We start from the raw sequence: 20235 nt of genomic DNA, 5'->3' as shown, positions 1-20235 counted from the left end.
CCACGAGCATGAACACTCGGCTTTCCAAGAGTGAGAAATGCACTGTTATTGGGTAGAGCCATTAAACTGCCACGGATACGAAAGACAGGCTGGAGAATATAATCAATCATGTTGTAAATATTTTGTAGGGTGTCAGATGGGCACATGTCTTGTTAGGGAGACCGCATCATAGATGGGGTAGAGGCTTGATCACTGCACTGTACGCCTGAAACTGAAGCTGAATAATATTGTATGTCAATTATAATTTTATATATATAGTCATGGGATGTGGAGTATAGTATAGGGAATAGGGTCAATGGAATTATAATAGATATATATGATGTTAGGGGGCAATAGATTGAGGAAGAGGGGTTATCCCTTTGTGAGGGGTGAAATGCATAACTATTACATTGTTTTGTACACCTGAAACTTAGAAAAAAAGAAAAGAAAATCAGCCCTTGAGCGCCTCTCCAGTTCCCTCCCTAGAAACAGGGTCTTCTGGGAGATATGTCCTTGGAGACCAGGCACAGCTCAAATCTATTATACATTGTTAAGTCACAGAGAAAGTTCTCATGAAGTTTCTAACAGTATCTGCACTGAGAGTAAAAGTAGACTCTGAGCTTTGCAGGCGCAATCTTATTATTTGTGGATGACAGACAACATTTTCATTAATGTGTAACAAAAGGTATGAAAAGGCCTTCTCTGCAGTGCCTCTTTTTAAACTTGCAGGAAGCAGCTGCTGGGACCATCCGCCTGCCCTGGGGCAGCCCAAGTACCAGCCTCAGGCATAATGGGTGGCTTCCCTCTGGGGCCCTGGCTCCGAGTCACTGGCTGATCCCGGTAAGGAGCTTCAGGGAGGCCATTCTGAGTCCCTCCCTAGGCTGAGGTGCAGAGGTTGTCGGCAGAGCCTCCCAGGATCTGCTTGAGGGAGGCAATGATATAGTAAGTGGAAAGGCACCAGTGCAGCGATCAGCAGCTACGGCTCTGCAGCTATCTGTCCATCAGGTAGCCTCCAGCCACACCTGGCTCCTTACATTTAAATGAATTACAATGAAGCAAAATTTAAAATGTAGTTATCCACTCACTGAGCCGCTTTTCAAGGGCTCAGGGGCCATATGCTGCTAGTGGCTCCAGTATTGGATGGCTCGAATGTGTAGAACCGGGCAAAGCTCACTTCCTGCACCCTTCAGCCCCATGTTTCAGCCCCCAGGGCACACTGTTCCCAGTGCTTCCCTACCCGGGGCCACCTTTGTCTACAGTAAAAACCTCCTGGAAGCTGCTAATTGGACGGTGCCCTCTGAAGTGGAATGCTGCAAAACCGGCTCCCCAAAATGCAAAAGCCTTGATTTGCAGTGTTTGTTAGATTTCTGTGGCATAAATACTGCCATCGTGGCCGATTTCCAGCTCCCGGTGGCTTAACAACTGCCTGGCAAGGGTTCTGGGGCAGCTGGTGTGAGCCAGCTCCAACACACCCAGCCTGGCCTTTCCCTGCAGGCCCTGGCTGGTGCAGGAGTGTCCGCCGCTGCCTCTGCAGCAGCTGCCTGAAGTGACGATGCAGACTCCCTTCCTAGGGTTCCACTGCCCAGGGCCACAGCGTCCCCTTGAGCCCTCAGTTCTAATCACCCCCAGAGCAGGTGAAGCAGAAGTGGAGAGAACCACTTTGTCACCTGGGCCCCAAAGTGGCACTGCTTACATTCTGGGGCCCACAAGCTATCTATCCTGTAAAAGCAGCCCCCCGCAGCCTCCATCTACCTCTCTGTGTGTCCCTCTCTGTGTCTCTCTTTCTCTTTCCAAGGCTCAAAGCAGGCCTGGGTAGGGCTAAAAAATGGAAACCTTCTGCTATTTAACATGTCTATGGCTCTGTCATCTCCATGCACAGGATCTGGTCCCCAAATTGCATCTTTATAGATCCAATCTCCCCCCGTACCTGTCAGTTCATGAAAAATGTTGTTGGGTGCAAGGGAAGGTGAGGATGAGGGTCGGGGTGGGGGTGGGACAGACCTGCTGACCAGCAGAGGGCGACTCTAAGTTCCTCTAAACAAGCAAACGAGCACCATTGCTAAAGAGCCAACAACATAGCTTCCATTAAATATATCATGGTTTACCCAACAGAAGACTGTACAAACTTTTAAAAATGTTTTATGGTATAGGAAAATGATCATAATAGTCTGCACATTAAAAAGTAAGAGATTTCTTTCTGGTCCCATGAGGACATGATGCCAACTGAAATAAGCCAGACACAAAAGGACAAATACTGTAACGGGAAAATATGGCTCAAAGAGTGGCAGGAAAAAGGAGCACGGTGTCCCTTGATTCACAGGGAGCACCTATTCTTGTTCCTCTCCAAGTCCCATCTGCCACTGAATCTGAATACTGACATTTTTTTTTAAAGATTTTTATTGGGGAATTGGGGGGATAGGAACAGTGCTGGGGAATTGGGGGAAGGGGAACAGACAAGTTGCTGTCCTTTTGTTCTTCAGTCTAGTTGTGGAGGACGTTGCTTCACTGGCCCAAGTTGGCACCATCATTGCGCTCTTCCTGGGTGAGGCAGATCAGTCGCCGGCTTCTGGACGGCCGCTCACTGCGGCTGCTGGCCGCTCACGCTGGCCGTTCACGCTGGCCACTGGCTACACACGGCAGCCCATGGCAACCCACTGCCACAGGGGCTGCAGCCTCCGCCGTCGCCGGCGACTCATGGCTGCCCAGCTCCAGGTTGAGCTGTTGTTCAGCATCTTAGCTGTAGAGGGCAGTGTCACTGGCCCTCATATGTGGGATCCGAACCGGGGCCCTCTGGCATCCCAAGCCAGTTCTTAACCATCGTGCCACTCGGCCGGCCCTGAATACTGACATTTAACTGTTGTGTTTTTATACTTTGTCCTTTCAGCTCTTGAAAAATCCTCCATTGTGATTTCTTCTGCCTTTTATTACTCTTTCTCCATTACATATATCTTTTTGTTTTTTCCGTTGTGCCTTTTTGCAGTTTTAAGACTCCATCTTCCCTTCCCACAGGGAACGGGCCATGCCTGGTCCACCTCAGCACACTGACGTATTCACAGCCTCCACACAGTAGGTCCTCAAATGTCTGTGAATGACTGAGGGTCACTCCCACCCATTTCCAGCAGCACTCAGCCTGTGACACACCCTCAGCAGGGCTTAGGACACGGTTGCCAATTTGATTTATGGAACTTATTATCCCAAGTGGCAGCAGAGGATAGATATTGATTCAAAAGGGTTTAAATAAATAAGTGGATACACAATCCAGAAAGGGCAGTAGACTGAGGAGAGGGGGTTTGTCAAGCAGCTGAAGCAGATGGCATAAAGGAACTGGTCCTCTCAAAAAAACTGGGTCTAGCGGAGTCATGGCGGGGACAGGATGGGCTGTGGAGTCAGCAAGCGCAGTTCACGTCCAGGCTCCATCACATCACGTGCCAGGGGAGGGGCCTTGGGCAAATAGCTGAAACAAGATGTCCTCTTGTGGGGACAGCTGAGAGGAATGTACATGCACATATTTGTGTGTGTGCACCTGTGTGTTTATTGGGAGAGAGCACAAAGGGTGAGGCTGGTCTCTGCTCCGTGAGGTCTGAAGCCTCAGCTGGGGGACTCGAAGGCTGGGGGCTGGAATCATATTCAGGCTCCTTCACTCACATACCTGGTGGGAGGTGCTGGCTGTGGGCTGGTCGCTGAGCTGGGGCCATCGGCTGGAACACCTACACGTGTCCTCTTGGCTTCTTTACAATGTGGAGGCTGGCTCCGTGGGACGTGCCCAGTGAAAGCCGTGTCGCTGTTTCTGACTTAGCCTTAGAAATCACAGTGTCACTTTCACCACAGCCTGTTGGCAAGGCAGTTCCAAAACCCTGCCCAGGCTGAACAGGAGAGGCCACAGGGGCCCACTCTTGATGGAGCAGTGTTGCTGACACATTGAAAGAAGAGCACGTGAGGTGGCATGCATGTTGGTGTGGCCATCTTTGGAAAATACAACCTGCCACACTGTGTGTCAGGCAGCTGATGATCTCTTATTCCTTGAAAAATGTTGAGGGTCTAGGTTTAATTATCTCCACTCTAGAGATGGACAAACCAAGGCTCAGAGAGGCAAAGTAGGTTGCCTTGGGCAATTGATTTAACCTCTCTGAACCTGAGTTACCTCCGCTATAAAGTGGGTAGAAACATCTCTACCTGAATGGATTACTGTGAGATTGCAGTACTTATGACTTTATGGGGTTGTGAGAAGATTGCAGTTGGGGAAGGTGCTTTGGGAACTCTCACACCTGTGCTAACGAAAGCACCGATCTTGATGGTTGTAGCACCATTATTTCCTTGCCCTCCCCCTCCAATCACCAGTCACACACAACCCCATAGCCAGTCAGGGACCCGGGCCTCCATCCACACACCCTCCAAAGCAAGGCTTGCCCAAGTGTTTAGCTGGGGCTCACTTCAGTGCAGCCCAAGAGCTCACTGCCCCACTTCCTTGACTGTTCCATCATCCAAGAGGAAAAGTACCTTGGCAAGAATGCTAATGTTTGTTTATAAATTCCAAACGCGTAAGCTTAACTCATTTAGTTGATTATGGGTAAGTAGTCCTTTGGTCATACTTAAAAATGGCCTGTTGCTCTGTGTACCTGTCCCCTCGGGAGCAGGAGGAAGGCCTGGCATTTCTGCATTTGTTCATGGGCCCCAGGAGGACTCTTCAGGTTCCCGAACAGACCAAGGACCGTCCTTGGAAAACTGCTCCTCTGGGGATTCATTCCAGCCCATGTCCCTCAATGTCAATCCACCTGTGAGGGCTAAGGCCCTCAAAGACCCTCCCCCACCTTTGCCTATGGTGTCCATTAAACAGACAATTGACTCTCCCGTTAATCTGATTCAATTAGTAAAGCGGTGGGAGAAGAGGACTTGCTGCTCGAGTGTGTGAAGGAGGCCCGAACGCTACTCTCATTTCATAGCCGCTGGGCTGGCTACCTCAGGGTGTCTGAGGCAGGAGTGAGGGAGGCAGGCATGGCCAGGCTCCCTGGGGCCAGGGTGGGGGAGGCACTCAGGGTGACCCCTAGGACCTCAGGTGGCAGGTGACTAGATAACAGAGGTGACTTTTTACGTCTTAGAGCAGGACCAGGCTCAGGAGAGACAGCCTGAGCTTTGCAATCGAAGCTTTTAATCTAGCTTCCGCTCTCAGAGCAGTGTAACCATGGACCAGTTAGTAATTCAAGGTCTCCGAGGCTCACATCAGCTATTTCACCTCACTACTGGGTGAAGCAAGGGGTAGCAGCATCACGTCTGATATCTAAGAGAGGCCCCAAATATTGGATTTGTTCTTCTCGCTGACTTTAATCCTTATGACAACCGTTTTACAGATGAGGAAACAGGGAACAATCGAGCAGCATGCTTTTGCCTGAAAATGCTCATACTTGTCTTAGCGATAGGTACAGATCTCTGCAATGTCCCAGTCTCTGGGAGGCCACCTGACAGAGCAGACTATCCCTGGGCCTGGCCGGCTAAAAACACTATGGAGGCAACCCTCATCACTACCCTGAACAAAGTAAGTGTAAGAAATCCTGATAGCACGGATGACAAAACTGAGGCTCAGAGAGGTGCTGTGACTTTCCCAGGGTCACACAGCATTCAAGTGCCAAAGGCGGGCTTGGCTGCTCCAGCACCCCAAGGCTGACAAGCCCAATCCCTTGGAGCTTCAACTCCTCCTCCCTCTCCCATGCCAACAAAAGGAAAATCATTTCCCATTCCTGGCACCCCGGCCAGCCCAGAGAGCCCGAGTGAAAAAGAAATGTTTCCAAGTACAGCACGATGGTCTTTCCTGGCTGCTCAGTTTTGCGGTCTGTTGTTGTTTGAAACTTGTTTCCCAGGAGACTCTGGGAAATGCAGGTGCAGGGGCCTGGGTGGCAGCTGCCAGCTTCCTTTCTCTGGGCTGGGTACCTGCTCTCAAGTTTATGTCCTGGAGCTGTGTGCTCAGACTTGACCATGTTTGGGCATGGAGGCTTGTCCCAGATGGGGACCAAAGGCAGCTTCCCTGGAGACAGAGGCGGGCTGGGAGCCGGAGCTTCCTGCTGGAACTCAGGAGGCCTCTTTTCGGGTGGGGGCTGGGGGCCAGGCAGATAGAAAGTGTCCGCCAGCTGAAGACTCCAGGGCACTGTGAGTACAGTACCCAGAGCGCTTGGGAGGTGGGTTCTCCAAGGCTGGGGCTGGTCGGTGGAGCTTTGCGGGGGAGGGAGGCAGGCAGAGGGAATGCCCTTCCTTAAGGGGCTGTGCATCTGGATTCTAGGCTCCGGAGGGGCTGGTGTTGGTGTCACTGGGGACTAGAATTGCTGGCACCTGACTGGTCTGGGGGTGCTCTGTGGCCAGGCCACTCTAGGAGCTCAGTGCCCTGGACCTCAGGTCCCAGCTTTCAGAGCACCCCGAGGGCCACAGCCTGGAGATCAGCCCAGGGAAATTTTACTGCCTTGTGACACTGTAATGTCTGTGTTAGGATATAGGGGAACCCCACTTCTCAGTGCTGCAAAAGAGGGAGGAAAAGTTGTCATTGGGTGTCATCCCTGTCAGTCATCTTGGAGGGAGTGACAGGGCTGTGTCCTGTGCCTGACCCTGGGCTCTCTTTAGGACAGTGGAAGAGTGGGGGGGACAGCAGGGGTGGGTGTGAGAGGGCATCGAAGGTCTCTGATGGGATAGTTGAAACAGTCAATTCTCAGGAGAGAAGCCTAAGTAGAAAATAAAGCACTTTAGCACTTCGCTGAAAATCCCTTTGGACCGATGTCTATCTCCTCGACATTCACTAATTTATAAAAGTAACGTGTTTATTACTTTAGGGATCTGGCAGGGAAAATAAAGTTCTTTCAGATATCTGGCTAAAATTTTCCTTAAAAAGCAGGGTTACAGAGAAAGGGCCCCATGGCCCTGATAGCTTTGGTAGAAACGGACTGCGGTTACTTTAAACAAAAACTACAAGGAAATTGACTGGAAGGCTATGGGGCAACTCACAGAACAGATGGGAAACCCACAGAAAAGATAGAAGCTGCACAGCTAGGTGGCTCCAGGTGGCACTCGGGTGGTAAGAGTCGCACCCCTGGAAGGTGTTGAGGGTGCCCAGCAGGGCAAGGAGGGGTTCTCTTTGCATCTCTTTCCCCAGGATGAGGGGCTGCTGCTGGAAGAAGGGGGGAAAGGAAATCTGCCAACTACTTCCCCCCATTCTGCTTTGGCCTGGGATGGCTCAAGCCTCCATAGAAGCGAGCAGCTGCTGAGGCCGTCTAATGCTCTGCCCTCGCTGGAAGCAGGAGGCAGCCCTTACAAGATCCTGACCTCGGAAGAACACCTCCTGCCACCCCGATGCCTGTGGCTGCTTCCTGGGGTTCTCTGCATGTGCTGTCCCAGGCCCAGCCGGCCCTGCCAGCCCTGCCACGGGACTGTGTCGGCAGAGCTGTAAAATGCTCCAGGTGTTTCCGAGACGCGTGTCCCAGGAGAAAGTGCACCCATGGTCTGCCTCTGCTGCTTGCTGATTTAGTGTACCACCTGTGTTAGTTTCCTATTGCTGCCATAACAAATGACCACAAACTTGGTGGCCCCAAACAACAGAAATCTACTTGCATCTAGTTCTGGAGGCCAGAAGCCCCAAATCAGCAAGATGTTGGCAGGGTTGCACGCCTTCCAGAGGCTGCAGGGGACAATCCGTGTTTCCTGCCTCCTCTGGCTGCTGGGGGCTGCCCGGACTGCCTGGCATGTGGTGGCTTCCCTCCAATCTCTGTCTCCCTGGTCATATTACCTTCTCCTATTCTGTGTCTAATCTCCGTTTGCGTTCGTCCTATAAGGACCTGGTGACTACATTTAGGGTCGATGTGGGTAATCCAGGATAACCTCCCCATCTCAAGATCCTTAATTTAAAGTCTTTGGCACGTAAAGTAACAGTCACAGATTCCAGGGTTGAAAATATGGGCATCTTGGGGCGGATCATTGAAACTGTCACACACAGTGTGACCTGGGGCAAGTCACTTTACCTCTCTGAGCCACGGGTTCTTCATCTGTAGAAGGGGTATGACAATACTTGTCTGTCAGAGCTGGTGGTAGGCTTGCACGGGGCCAAAAACAGCCCTCGAAAGTTGCAAAGCTCTTCTCACCTGTCTTCCCTTCTGTGGATGACTTGTCACCTGTGCCGATCTCACACCTATGTGCCTCTGTGGCCCTAGACATGACCGCTGTCCCCGGTGGACATGGGGAGGAAGCTGGTGATGGCCCAGAGGCGGGGAGAGACTCGAGCCCTTTGCCTGGGCGTGGCCATGGTGATGTGTGCCATCATCGCATACTACATCCTGTGCACGACATTGCTGCCTCTCTACGAGAAAAGGTATGGAACCCCCCTGGCCTGCCCCTGCCTCCCAGCCTCTCCTCTAACGGTATGCTCTGTGAGGAACCCCAGACTTCTTCCCACCCTTCCCCTTGACCCTCACACCAGACAGGAAAGTCTGGACAATCCTCATTCTTAGGGTCAAGGGTTCACGTGCAAGGAGCGTAGACTATACTGGGCTGGGATTCTGGGACTTGTGAGTAACAGATGCAGGAGGCCATTTATACAAGAAACACCAAAGGATGAAAACAAATGTTCCAGTGTGAGTTTCATCCCAGGAGGAATCAGAGTCACAGAATTTTGTAGCTCATCAGCACAGTTTGACTTCCCCTCTGAAAACTTCCGGCAAGTGGGCATCTAGCTTCCTGTTGAATATCTCAAGTGACGGGGAGCTCACTACCTCACCATACTTTCTTATCAGTATTTGGAAGGTCTACCTTGAGCCAAAATCTGCCCCCCTGCAGCTCTGCCCTGAAATCTCAGAGAATGTTTCATGTTCTTGCTCCTTGACACGTCAACCACTTGAGGTTTTAAAGGAAAAGCTATGAAATTCTTAATCTGCATTCTGTTTGGAACAAACACACTCAGTTCTTTCAGCCTGCTCTTAGGATAAGCCTCAGAGCCTCGCCTCTGGGCACATTCCAGCTGCTGCCAGCCCCTTTGCCTGATAAGTGGGAGATGAGTCACAGTTGATTTGCTGCTGGTGTGTTGATGAGTCTGTTAGCCTCTCCTGGGCCTGCTCCTACCTCAGTTCCTCCAGCACCAGAGCGATTTCAGGCTGGAACCTTACCCAAATGACGCACCACTCGGAGCAGCCGTGTGCCTCCAACACGTCACCTCCAAGTTAAGGACCATCCCACCATCTTTCCCACGCTGGCACAATTGCAGCCCCTCCTTCATCTGTGCTTTTTAGGGGCAAGGGCACAGATCCTGAAGCCACCCAGACCTGGCTTCAGGTCCTGGGTGGCCTAGGAAAAGTCACTTGACCTTTTTGAGCTTTATCTTCCATCCTCTGCAAGATGAAGATGATGTGGGTCCAGGGTCTTGGGCCTGGCTGCTCATCAGAACAACGGCAGAGCTTTTTAAAACGTACCAGGGCCTGGGCCTCACCCACCTTAAAATTTCTGATTCACTTGGTCTGGGGTGTGGCTTAGGACATAGGGATCTTTTTAAAAGTTCCCTAGAGTTTTGGGTGAGCAGCCAGGGTGGAAACCTTTTATGTAGGTGCTATTCATCCAGCATGGATTTCCTGATTCTGTGGTTCCCCCTCCCCTGGACCCAAGAACTCTGGGACCATCCTCCTTTAGTGCTGGATGGATATGGAAGACGAGCATCCCAGCCCTGGGTCTCTCTAAAGAGGTCCAAATGGGTGCTCTGTGCTACCCAGGTTCTAAGAAGTGTGTGTGTGTCTGCGGTCTCCCCAGTGTGTGGACCGAGAAATCCATGTGCCACCTGATTGAGACCAACATCAGGGACCAGGAAGAGCTGGAGGGCAAGAAGGTGGCCCAGTACCCGTGCCTGTGGGTCAACGTGTCCACGGTGGGTCGGTGGGCTGTGCTGTACCACACAGAGGATACTCGGGACAAGAACCAGCAGGTACTAACTGGGGGAAATGGGGTACATGTCCCCTAACCCCTGGCAGGTATGTGAGCCTGGCCCTAACTGCCTCTCTATCTCCTCTCTGGAGAGCAGAGACTAAGAAGGGTAAACACACTTGACCAGGGACCACAGCAGGCATGAGGTCCAGCCAGACCTAGCTCTTTTGTGTTGTAGTCAGTCAGACCTGGGTTTGAGTCCCTGCTCTGCCACTAACAGGCTGTGTGACCTGGGGCAGCTTACTTAGCCCTTCTGTGCTTAGTTTCCACCTTTGCTGAGGAGCTGTTATGAAGTCAAAGACTGCAAATAATGGACCAAACTTGACACTGGCTGGGTAGCACACACACCCAAAGAAGCAGTCCCACAGTGTTATCACCTCAGTCTATAAAGTGAGTCAAATGAGAGGCCAGGTCCAGAGCTGACCACACAGAGGGGGACCTCTGTGAACCCTTCACCTCAGAAAACCAGGGCCTAGGGCTGGAGAAAAGCCAGTGCTTGGGAGATTTTCCCATCACTGCCTCCAAACAAATTTCCTCAGCTTCCAAATCCACCATCATAGCTCTTCCTAAAGGGAATACAAGTTGGCCTATATTCATCCACTCCTTCACCCACTCATTCATTTAACAGCCATTGAGCATGCCCTATGAGGGGCTTTGGACTCAAGAAGAGGGAGCTCATGTTTGAAATAACACTCAGTAGGGAGGGAGCGGTGCCATAGAGAGGAACAGAGAAAGTGATGGGGTTAAAGGAGGGAGGGGACATTTTCCAGCCAACAGTGAGGTGAGGGTATCAGGAAAGCATTTGGGTTAGGCAGGTACTGGATCTGCAGAAACACGGAGGGGCGCACACACAGAGCACAGAGCTGGGGAGACAGAGACATGAAGGGTGAGCATTTCGGCTGTGAGCACCTGTGAGCACCTTTACAGGGTGTGGGGTCCTGGGAGCAAGGTCGGAGTGGTGCAGGGGAGTGTGAGCTTCAGTGCCTGGGCACAGAGGCAGGATCACAGCAAACGGCCAGGACAGAGGTTGAGCCGGAGGCAGGGATGGATGCTGAAGTCAGAATTTGGTGGCTGACCACGTGAGAAGGGGCAGGGTGCCTGGGGGGACAGTGGGGTCACTGATAGCGTGGGAGGGGTGGGGATCATAGAGAACTGGGTCTGGACAGTGCGAGGCAGTCAGACTTGTGCTGTCATCACTAGCATGACCCAGCCCCACCAGATGGGGGGAGAGCCCCTGAACCCCCAAATCAGCTCCCATCAGGACACCTGACTCTTCTTGGTACTCAGTGGCCCCTAATTTACCCCCAAGGAGCCAGGAGCACATTTTCAGAGACAAGCAGAGTGATCACTGGTGTGTCAGGGATCGGGAGCAGGCTGGCTTGCTGGCCACCTCCCTGATCCCAAGCGTGCCAGCTCAGAGGAGCGAGAGGTCAGATTGTCCCCTGAGATGAGCTGTCAGCAGCATCTGAGACATGGCTCTGTCTGGCCCTGGAAGGAGAGCACTGGCTGGCAGCCACCAGCTATTCTATCTTCTGTCCCATCACACCCAGGCCTCACCAGCAGCAGAGCTAATGGCAGGCTGCTTGGCAGTGAGACAGTGGAAGTACCTTTATGTTTCTGCCGTGCAGCTGGGTCAATGGGCCAGCTGCCCCTCCAATTTTGCTCAACTCTGAGGTGGGCTGGTGCTCCAGGCTAGCTGTGTGTCATGTGAAAGGCCCATCTTTAAGAAGGGAAAGAAGGAGCTATTATTGCAATGTCATAGTGAAGTCACAATATTCTTCTTATTAATGAAAGCATCTTCCATTTATTGAGCACTTACTATGTGCTGGGCTCTATGCTAATCCCCACAACAGTTCAACTAGGCAGGCATCCTCATACATCCGTTTTGCAAGGTACTTGCCAAGGTCACACAATTCAGAACTGGAAGTTGAACCCTGGCCTGCCTGGCCCCATAACCATACCATTGCTCAGTGGGCTAGGTCACCCAAGGTCACAGTCAGGAGCACTGGGGAGACTTGGGCTAAGCTTCCTCAGCTCAGGATTCTGAATCCACCTGCTGCTGGGACCCTGCAGTGCCCATCAGCTCTGAATGCCAGATTACTCAGGAGCCAGCTTCTCCCCAGCTTCGTCTGCTCCCTGGCTGGCTGGTGACCTATTTCTGGAGGCAGCTCCCTCGCTTCTCAGGCTGTCAGAACTATGATGGGACGTACTTTGCTGGAGTGCTGAGGGCAGGCAGCTTTGGGGGCAGGGCTTCATTTAAACCCAGGGAGTAACTGAGGCCTGGGGAGAAGCTGGTGCAACACATTCATACATTTGGATCTTGGATGTGATTGCTCTAGTCCAGTGGTCTCAAACTTTTGTATCTGAAGGAACCACCTGATTGCTGGGCCCCACCCTAAGTGATTCTGAGGGCCAGCCCCCCAGGTGGTCTGCTGGGGTGCTAAGGCAGATGACACTTGCAGAATGTCTCTCAGAGGCTCACATAAGCAACATTCAGACCACCCAGCATAGAACAGAGATAGAACCAGGGTCTCTGCTTTGTGCCTCTTCTGCTGACCAGGCCAGAGGTACCTAAGGACAGGAACCGGCGTCAGAATTAAATGTGGACCACGTTCTGTCTGCACAAAACTCTTTTAAATGCACTCTCTCTCGCCTTTGAATCCCAGTGTCTAGTATTGGCTTGCCAACATCTTTTGTTTGGCTCTCATAGGGTTAGACCTCAAAGAGTTTTCAATTTGAATTTTTGCCAATTTTTTAAAAATGTGAGAGTTCACATTAACATCTGGTTTTCCGGCTCCTCGTGAAATGTTGGAGGCCTGGCTACAATAGGGCTTCTGTATCTTGTGGTGTCCATTGTCCTGATGGAGTGATGGCCATCAGCCTGGTTGCCCTTGGCTGTCTCCACTTCACCAGGCTGCACCGCTCCCTGACAATTCTCCTTGGCACCGAGGCAAGGGTCACTTCACACCCGTCATCTTACTCCCTCGCCACGTCACTTGTGGAGGTTACCTTAGAGAGTGAGGCTTGAAGTCTTTCTTCAATAACATCCTTTGAAAATTATACTGCTATTAACCCATTTAAGAGATGAAGTTATTAAAGCTCAGAAAGGTAAGCAATGTGCCTACAAGGGTTCTATAGCTAACGGAAGCAGAGCCAGCACTCGAGCTGGGGCTCCTGCCTCCAGTGGTACCCCGAGCAGCTCCAGGGCCACCGTGCTCACAGGTGACACTCTGAAGGCACCCTCTAGAAGTATGTAGTGCACAGCCCACCAAGCCTTAGACAGTTCTGACTCCCACCAGGGGCCTGACTCCAAAGCCGGCGTTTTTCTTTACTCCATGCCTGCCGTTCACCTCTAGGCCCCGAGAAACAGGGACGTCCCGCCCCATGGGCACTCTCGCTTCTCCCCACAGTGCTCCTACATCCCAGACAGCCTGGACAACTACCAGAAGGCCCGAGCGGACGTGGAGGGAGTGAGAGACAACTTCCACGCGGCCCGGGTTTTCTTCTGCTTCTCGACGACTCAGGAGAACGAGACCAGCGTCCTGTACCGGCGCCTCTATGGGCCGCAGACCCTTCTCTTCTCTCTCTTGTGGCCCACCTCCCTGCTGACCGGTGGCCTCCTCATTATCGCCATGGTGAAAATCAACCAGTCCCTCTCCATCCTGGCAGCACAGAAGTAGACTCGTCCATGCCACGCCACTGCTCGGGCGGCAGGGGGCTCGGGGGGAACCCCAGGCTGTGCCCATGTCTCTTCCCCTGCCTTTCCACTCTCCCTCTGCAGACCGTCCTGTCTTCCAGTGCACGGCTGGCCTTTGTTAACTCATTTCCTGCTCAAGAGTGTACAGTGGCTCCTGAGGGCCTCAGAGAGCACGAGACCAGCCAGTTACAGCTCTCCATTACCTGTCCCCACTCAGCTGACCCAAGCCCATTTCTTGCCACACCACTAACTCCCCCGACAGACAATGGTGATTCTGATCTCTGTGCCTGTGGTGGTTCGAAAAGGCCTGCCTGTCCTGCCCAGGAAGCCATCCTTGGCAAACCTCAGTCCCGCCTTTGAATTTCATAATGAACACAGCAGTGGCTCCTACATAGAGAGCACATTTAGAATACCTCTTGCTTTTAGGTCACTAAGTGCCATGTATATTTTTATCCCAATATTAATAAATATATAAAAAATAACAAGAGGAAGCGTGTTGCAACCCCGGAACCTGGTGGGGCCCTCGGGTAGGTCAGGGACCGGACAGCTGGGCATCGAATCTGTATCAATACCTGTCACTTCCAACCAGGAGCCCTGACGCATCCCCATGCCCTCCAGGCCCTTATCTGCGGACTTTCCTTCTACAGAGACACAGCACGTCATTCCCCAGCGTCTCTCCCTCCAGGGTCCGGGCAGTCAAAAGTTCTCCTAGTCTTTTAAGACCAACTATCACATTGCACTCTCTTTCCACGAGAGGTTGCCATTGGGGGAATTAGGTAAAGGGTCCCTGGGATCTCTGTATTATTTTTTGTAACTAACTGCATGTGACTCCGCAATTATCTCAAAAACTTAAGTTTAAGTGCAACAAATAAAAAAAAAAAAAAGGAAGTTCTTGTCCTGCGTCTCACTTATAGAGACTCCTTTGCACATGGTTTTCATGTACCTGCCTTTGGGGCTACAATACGCAGAAACTGAAAATACCCAGGAAGGAAAGGCATGTCCCTCTAGAAAACGTGGGGATGCCCAGACCCACTGCCCCATGCGTTATTAACCATGACCTTCATGCACGTGAAGCAAATACCCTCCTCCTGTCAGTCAACAGAGATGGGCCTTCTGTCATAGCCACACCTGCTGGCTGCTCACAGAACCTCGTGCACAGGACGAGCGTGAGATAATGGGCGTTTGCACGTGATGGAGTTAGACACGGAGGAACAATGTTTTTGGGAATAATGGCTGCCTGGGAGCAGAGAGCTCTCATTAGTTCTTAATAAATCACTCTGCTAATGAGTGTCTAGCGCTTGCACTGTTTTTGCTTTTCGTCCCGCGGGCCAGTGACTCACATCTGGAGAGGTATGCCTGGATCCCACTCCACGTCTGTGCCCGGGCACTCAGACGGGAAAGGGGAGGGGAGCGGGGCAGAGATGGCTGAGATGCAGCGCCTGCCTTCTGGGAGCTTCTCATCTGCTTGCCACTCCCCCCCCCCCCCCCACATCATGAAGGTTTTCCTTCCTCCCAGCAAAGGACCTAGGTATGAGTAACATATGCAAATTCAATATAAAATATCAATAGGCAATATAAAATATCAATAAAATCTTAATTCCTGTGGCTCATGGAAAGGATGCCAGCCCCTCCTTTCTCCAAACCAACAATTCATCCAAAATTTCTCCTAATTTCAAAACTCCCTGCGTGAGTGGCTTGTCAACGGCGTTCATCCTATTGTGAATTGACAGTGCAGGCTGGTGCACAAGATTATCCAATGTCCTTTCAATTATTCTTGCCTTTGGGGGAGTTTGAATGATCTGAAATATCTTCAGAGATACTGTTTGAACCAAGTGCAGCTGTCCTGGACCTCACCAGACACCGTCCTTACACATGGAAGGAAAAGAAAAAGAGCAAAGCCAGTTCCGAAAGGCAGAGAGCTCTTCACACAGTGCAGCATAGCAGTTCTCAAAGTGGGGGCTTCCAGGGTCAATCTCTTTTCCTAATAATACTAAGATGCTACTTGCCTTTTGCACTCTCCTTCCCTTACCAGCTTATGCAGACCTTTTCGGACTTTACATCACAACAGAATGACTGCAGAAGCCGATCTGAGAATCGAGCTGTCTTCTCCTACGCCAGCCATTAAAGAGATGTGCAAACATGTAAAACAAGGCCTCTTCTTTTTTTTCAATAAATATTTTGTGGAAAATATAATTACTTTTCATAAAGACATGTTATTGTGTTCACCTGTGATGACCTTATTATTTTAAAATAAATGAATTTAATAATAAATAAATAAAATAAAAAATAAAAATGTATATAAAATAAAATAAAATAAATGAATTTACATTAAACATTCTTAGTTTTTCATTTCTAAAGTAATAAATATTAATAGATATAACCTATATAAACCAAATCTCTTTGGAGTCCTGAATACATTTTAAGATTGTAAAATTATTCCGAAACCAGAAAGTTTCAGAGCTGCTGGCCCGGTATATCCCAGAAGGGGTCTCCCTCTGTTTTTCCCACACCATGCCCTGTGGGTATGAAGCCCTCCCCTGTGTTTCATCAGACCCCCACGAGGGTGGGGGTGGGGTGCAGGACGACAACTTTAGTTTCCCAGTCTCCTCTGGTTCTCTCTTCCACAAACGTATTAGTACATGGCGTATCTCCCTACCCACAGGTGCTTTCTTGGATCTTTGTTGTGTCAACGCAAATACAGAACTCAGCTTCCTCCTAGATTTCCACAGCTCTCCCTCCCACTCGTCTAAAACACATGCTCCTTGGCCAATTTCCTTAAAGGCTTTGGGAGGTGGGGAGAGGACATTAACAGACGCAAAGGCAAATGACTCCCAACCGAATGTTGGGTGAAGTGGGCGATCCATCACAAGGCTTGCACCCCCTTCCACTGTGGCAGAGTCAAGTGTGGTGGCTCAGGCAGACCGGACCCTCCCGGGACCTCCATCACCTCACACCAAGCTCCCTTGCTCCTGATATTCATAAGATCAAAGCAGGGGCTTGCTAAGCACATTGCTAAGGCTCCTGGCTCCTAATGGGACGGTTGTGCTGAACTCTCTCTCCTCTGTGATTTCTGGAGTGGATTTAAACCCCCGTTTGACTCCCCATATTCAAACACAAACGCATGTTCTCTTAGGGTCGACAGTGCTTTAAAGATCCTCTAGGGCTTCCCCACTTTCTAATCAGGTGCCTGAGCCCTCCCTACAACACCGCCCTGTAGCGAATAGCTGCATCCACAACGCTTCTGAAGAATGACTCACTGTATCGCTATATCAGTAGGAAACCACCGAGGCACAGGGGTGGGGAAGTAGGGGGAGATATAACTTGCCGCAGGTCATAAGTTAGTAAATAGCAGAGCTGGGTAGGGTCATCCGCCACTCTAACCACTGTGCTTCCTGCCCCCTTAGTCTCTGCCCATATCAAACATGGAAAGTGCGGAGCAGGACAGGGTCAGTGCGGAGAGCCTGAGGGATGCCTCCATATACCTTCCCACAGAGCCCAGGCTTTCAGGCTGCTCCCCAGAGCCACACCTCTGAAGAGTCGATGGAAGTGGATGAGGCCCAAACATTCACGCCTGACAAAGCCCTGCACAGGTTCTGAGGTGGGCACTGCCAAGACGGACAAGGCCATGTGGTCAGCTACACTCTGCGTGGCTCCACGGTCACCTAGCCCACAGCCCATGAAATGCCTGGCGGGAACCCAGGCATGCCACAGCCATGGCAATCCCTGAACCAGTCAAGCTATTAAAAAGCAGAACTGAAGAGAGGCTGGTCTGACACGAGTCTTTCTCAGAGACCCCGCACTTCCCAGTCACCCTTGCTTTCTTTTCCAAGTGTTCCCAAACCACTGGTTAACAGTCCACTCTAGAAGTTGTCCCGGAGTTGTAGATCTATTGGATTGTCAGAAAAGTCATGACGCATTTTTGCAACGAAGAAACAGAGAAAAGATACGTCATGACTTTTCCGACAACCTACTATATCTATGCTCCTGTATATACACCTTTAGAGCCTTCTTTCACTATGAATAAAAATTGGGCCATGTACACCTCCTTGGTATCTAAGTAATTTTTCTATGACTCTGTTGATCACACAAGTAGTATTCCTAGAACCATCTATATACATGCGTCATTAAACACCGTTTTATATGCCCTCTGCGGGTTCAACCCCTGGAATTGAAATTCCTGGAGGCACAAGCCAGCACCTCGCTGATCCGGAGCAGGCAGGGTCACTCTGAGGAGCTCCTGACCCCCACATGAACCTCGTAGCCACGCTGGACCACCACGCCAGCTCTCAGATGTCGTTCCTTGAGGGGAAGGCGGGAGCAAATGCAAACAAAAGTGAGCATTGCTTGTCCCTCCATCAAATCATTCACCCCAAGCTGACTCAGTTATCAGTTATCATCACTCTCTCTCTCTCTCTCCAAACATGTTTTAAAGGCTTTTTCTTTTTCTCATTCTTACATTCTTTTGGGGGGTGGGGGATAAGTTTCAGCTTAGTATGACCTTATTCCTATGGCCCTAAACTATGTGTTTGTGTTTTCTTTGGACAGGGAACCTGCAGAGGGGAAAACTCAGAAAAGCAGGAGTTGGAATCTGACTTGTTAGTGACCTTGCGCAGTTCATTTAATCTCTGAGTCTCAGCTTCCTCAAATGGAAAAATTAGCATAACTTGGTTTGTTCCAGAGGACGCTTGAGAGATGATTCGATGCAATAAAGCTTGTGAAGTCCCCAGCACAGTGCCTGGTACATAAAAGACGCTGCGCAGGTGTTCGTTCTCTCTTTGAGCAAACATGCCTCCTTCATACAGATTCTCCCGTTTGAGCCCAGGGAACTTCCTGCTGTCCCCTTCTTCTCACTCGCAATGTCCCACTTTGTGAGTATCATTGAGCATGATCTCGCCTCTCTCCCTCTCAACCCATTTCTAGCTATGTTCCCTCTTAAAATTTTCTGCCACGGACAGATTGCCTGGTGTTGCTTTGAACTTTCTTGAACCTACTTTTATACGCTTAGTTCCTGAGGAAAAGCAGTCCTGTCCACAGGGGCCACATCCCCGCCTGGTTGAACCCTCTAAGGGTGAAAGGCCCAGTCCCCTTGGGAAGTCCACTTCATGGGAGACCCATCATCACCAACAACAATAGGTCTGGCTGGAATAATCCTCCTAGTGCGAGGCAGGCAAATCCCTCAGCCCAGAAATCAGGCTTAATTGGAAATTAAATTGCATTTCAGTGCCAGCTGCAGGATGCTTAGATCCACAGCTAATTTGTCAAGGTGATGCCTCAGCTCCCTGAAGCCCATGGGAATAGAGTGGCCGCATCAGCAGAACTACAAGCTTGTATCTGAGGAGAACTTTCTTTAAAGCGCAAATTGAACCTTTCAGGTTTCTCATGTTGGGTCTTGTACACTTATTGGCTGCCTCCTCTGTGCCAGGCACTGTGCCAGGACCTGGAGCTAGGGATACCGGTGGGACCTGGCACTGTACTCTAGCTGTGCCCAGGCCAGTGGCAGGAAGGGACTATGTAGGCAAAACATCCCCAAGTCACAGCACTTTAGTTAGCTATCCAGGGTTGAGTAGCTTAGGAAGGTACTCATGGAACAAACACTTTTGTTTCCTGCTTTTCCACCTACTATCATGTCAGTAGCCTGTCTGCCTGTTATTAGGCAGTCCTCAAAATAATTTTTCAAAAGTTTAATGTTATTCCACCAGATAGATGAACGAAAATTTATGCCGCCCACTGTTTTTCAACTGAAGTTTTGATGGTCTTGTTTTTTACTGTTATAATGTAATTCCATGACCAACGCCCTAATAAAAGTCTTTTTGCACCTTCTGGTGATCTTCTTAGAGTAGGTATCTGGTGCAGGCCTCTCTCCTCTGCTTGTAGGTGGCTGCTGTGTTCTTCGGGCTGCGTCCTCACGTGGTCTTTTCTCTGAGTGACCTTCCCTGGTGTCCCTTCCTCTTATAAGGACACCAGTCCCATCAGATCAGTGCCCCAAGCCTATGACCTCATTTAACCATGATTACCGTTTTTAAGGCCTTAGCTCCCCGTATAGTCACATTGGGGGCTTAGGGCTTCAGAGTATGAATTGGGGGCAGGCACAATTCAGTCCACAATAGGGGGTGACAGTGCTGAGGGACTTGACCAAGAGGGTGTCCCTTTAGTAATGCATGGGGTCTTCAGAGTGCAGCTCTGGATTTGTGGCCTTGGGCAAGTTAGCCAAGCCTCAGGGTGGGACTAATGAGTCCCGTATTTCACAGGGCCAGGGCTGGTTTGAATGTCAGGATCCTTATAAAGCCCCAACAAATAAGTAGCATGCAATGGACAGTGGCAATTATTATTCCTCAGATGGTGCCTGTTGAGTTTGGAACCAGAGGCCACTGTGTCTGGCCTGTGAGGCACGGGGCAGAGTTAATCAGCACAAGGACGCCCGGAGAGTTCTGCAGCCCAATATTTGTGGCTTAGAAATGGCCCCATTTCCAAGTGACAGCGGGTTCCCAGCTGATGTTTGCAGATTGTCAGCAGCCTGCGCTTGGTTCTGATGCCTGCCAACCACAGATGGTTTGAAAAATGCCACCCAAACTGGTCCAGGGTTAATCAAAAGATTAGAGAGAGAACATTGGGGTAGGCTAACCCCA

General features: G+C 50.6%; 2 protein-coding genes across 3 annotated transcripts in view; one reads left to right on the top strand and one right to left on the bottom strand.

The window, feature by feature from the left end:
• The window catches only part of KCNIP1 (potassium voltage-gated channel interacting protein 1), a 316417-nt gene that overhangs the window by 287395 nt on the left and 8787 nt on the right, over positions 1-20235 (bottom strand). The window lies entirely within an intron of this gene.
• On the top strand, positions 5988-14478 carry KCNMB1 (potassium calcium-activated channel subfamily M regulatory beta subunit 1). The gene is made up of 4 exons (XM_019635926.1): positions 5988-6117; positions 8160-8317; positions 9742-9913; positions 13323-14478. Exons 2-4 carry the CDS (start codon positions 8184-8186, stop codon positions 13590-13592), a joined length of 576 nt encoding a protein of 191 aa, XP_019491471.1. The 5' UTR covers positions 5988-6117; positions 8160-8183; the 3' UTR covers positions 13593-14478.

Source organism: Hipposideros armiger, unplaced genomic scaffold (genome assembly GCF_001890085.2).
Source record: "Hipposideros armiger isolate ML-2016 unplaced genomic scaffold, ASM189008v1 scaffold_25, whole genome shotgun sequence".
Taxonomy (NCBI): domain Eukaryota; kingdom Metazoa; phylum Chordata; class Mammalia; order Chiroptera; family Hipposideridae; genus Hipposideros; species Hipposideros armiger.
Note: the sequence above shows the minus strand (reverse complement) of the source record. Positions and strands in the feature narration are given on the sequence as shown.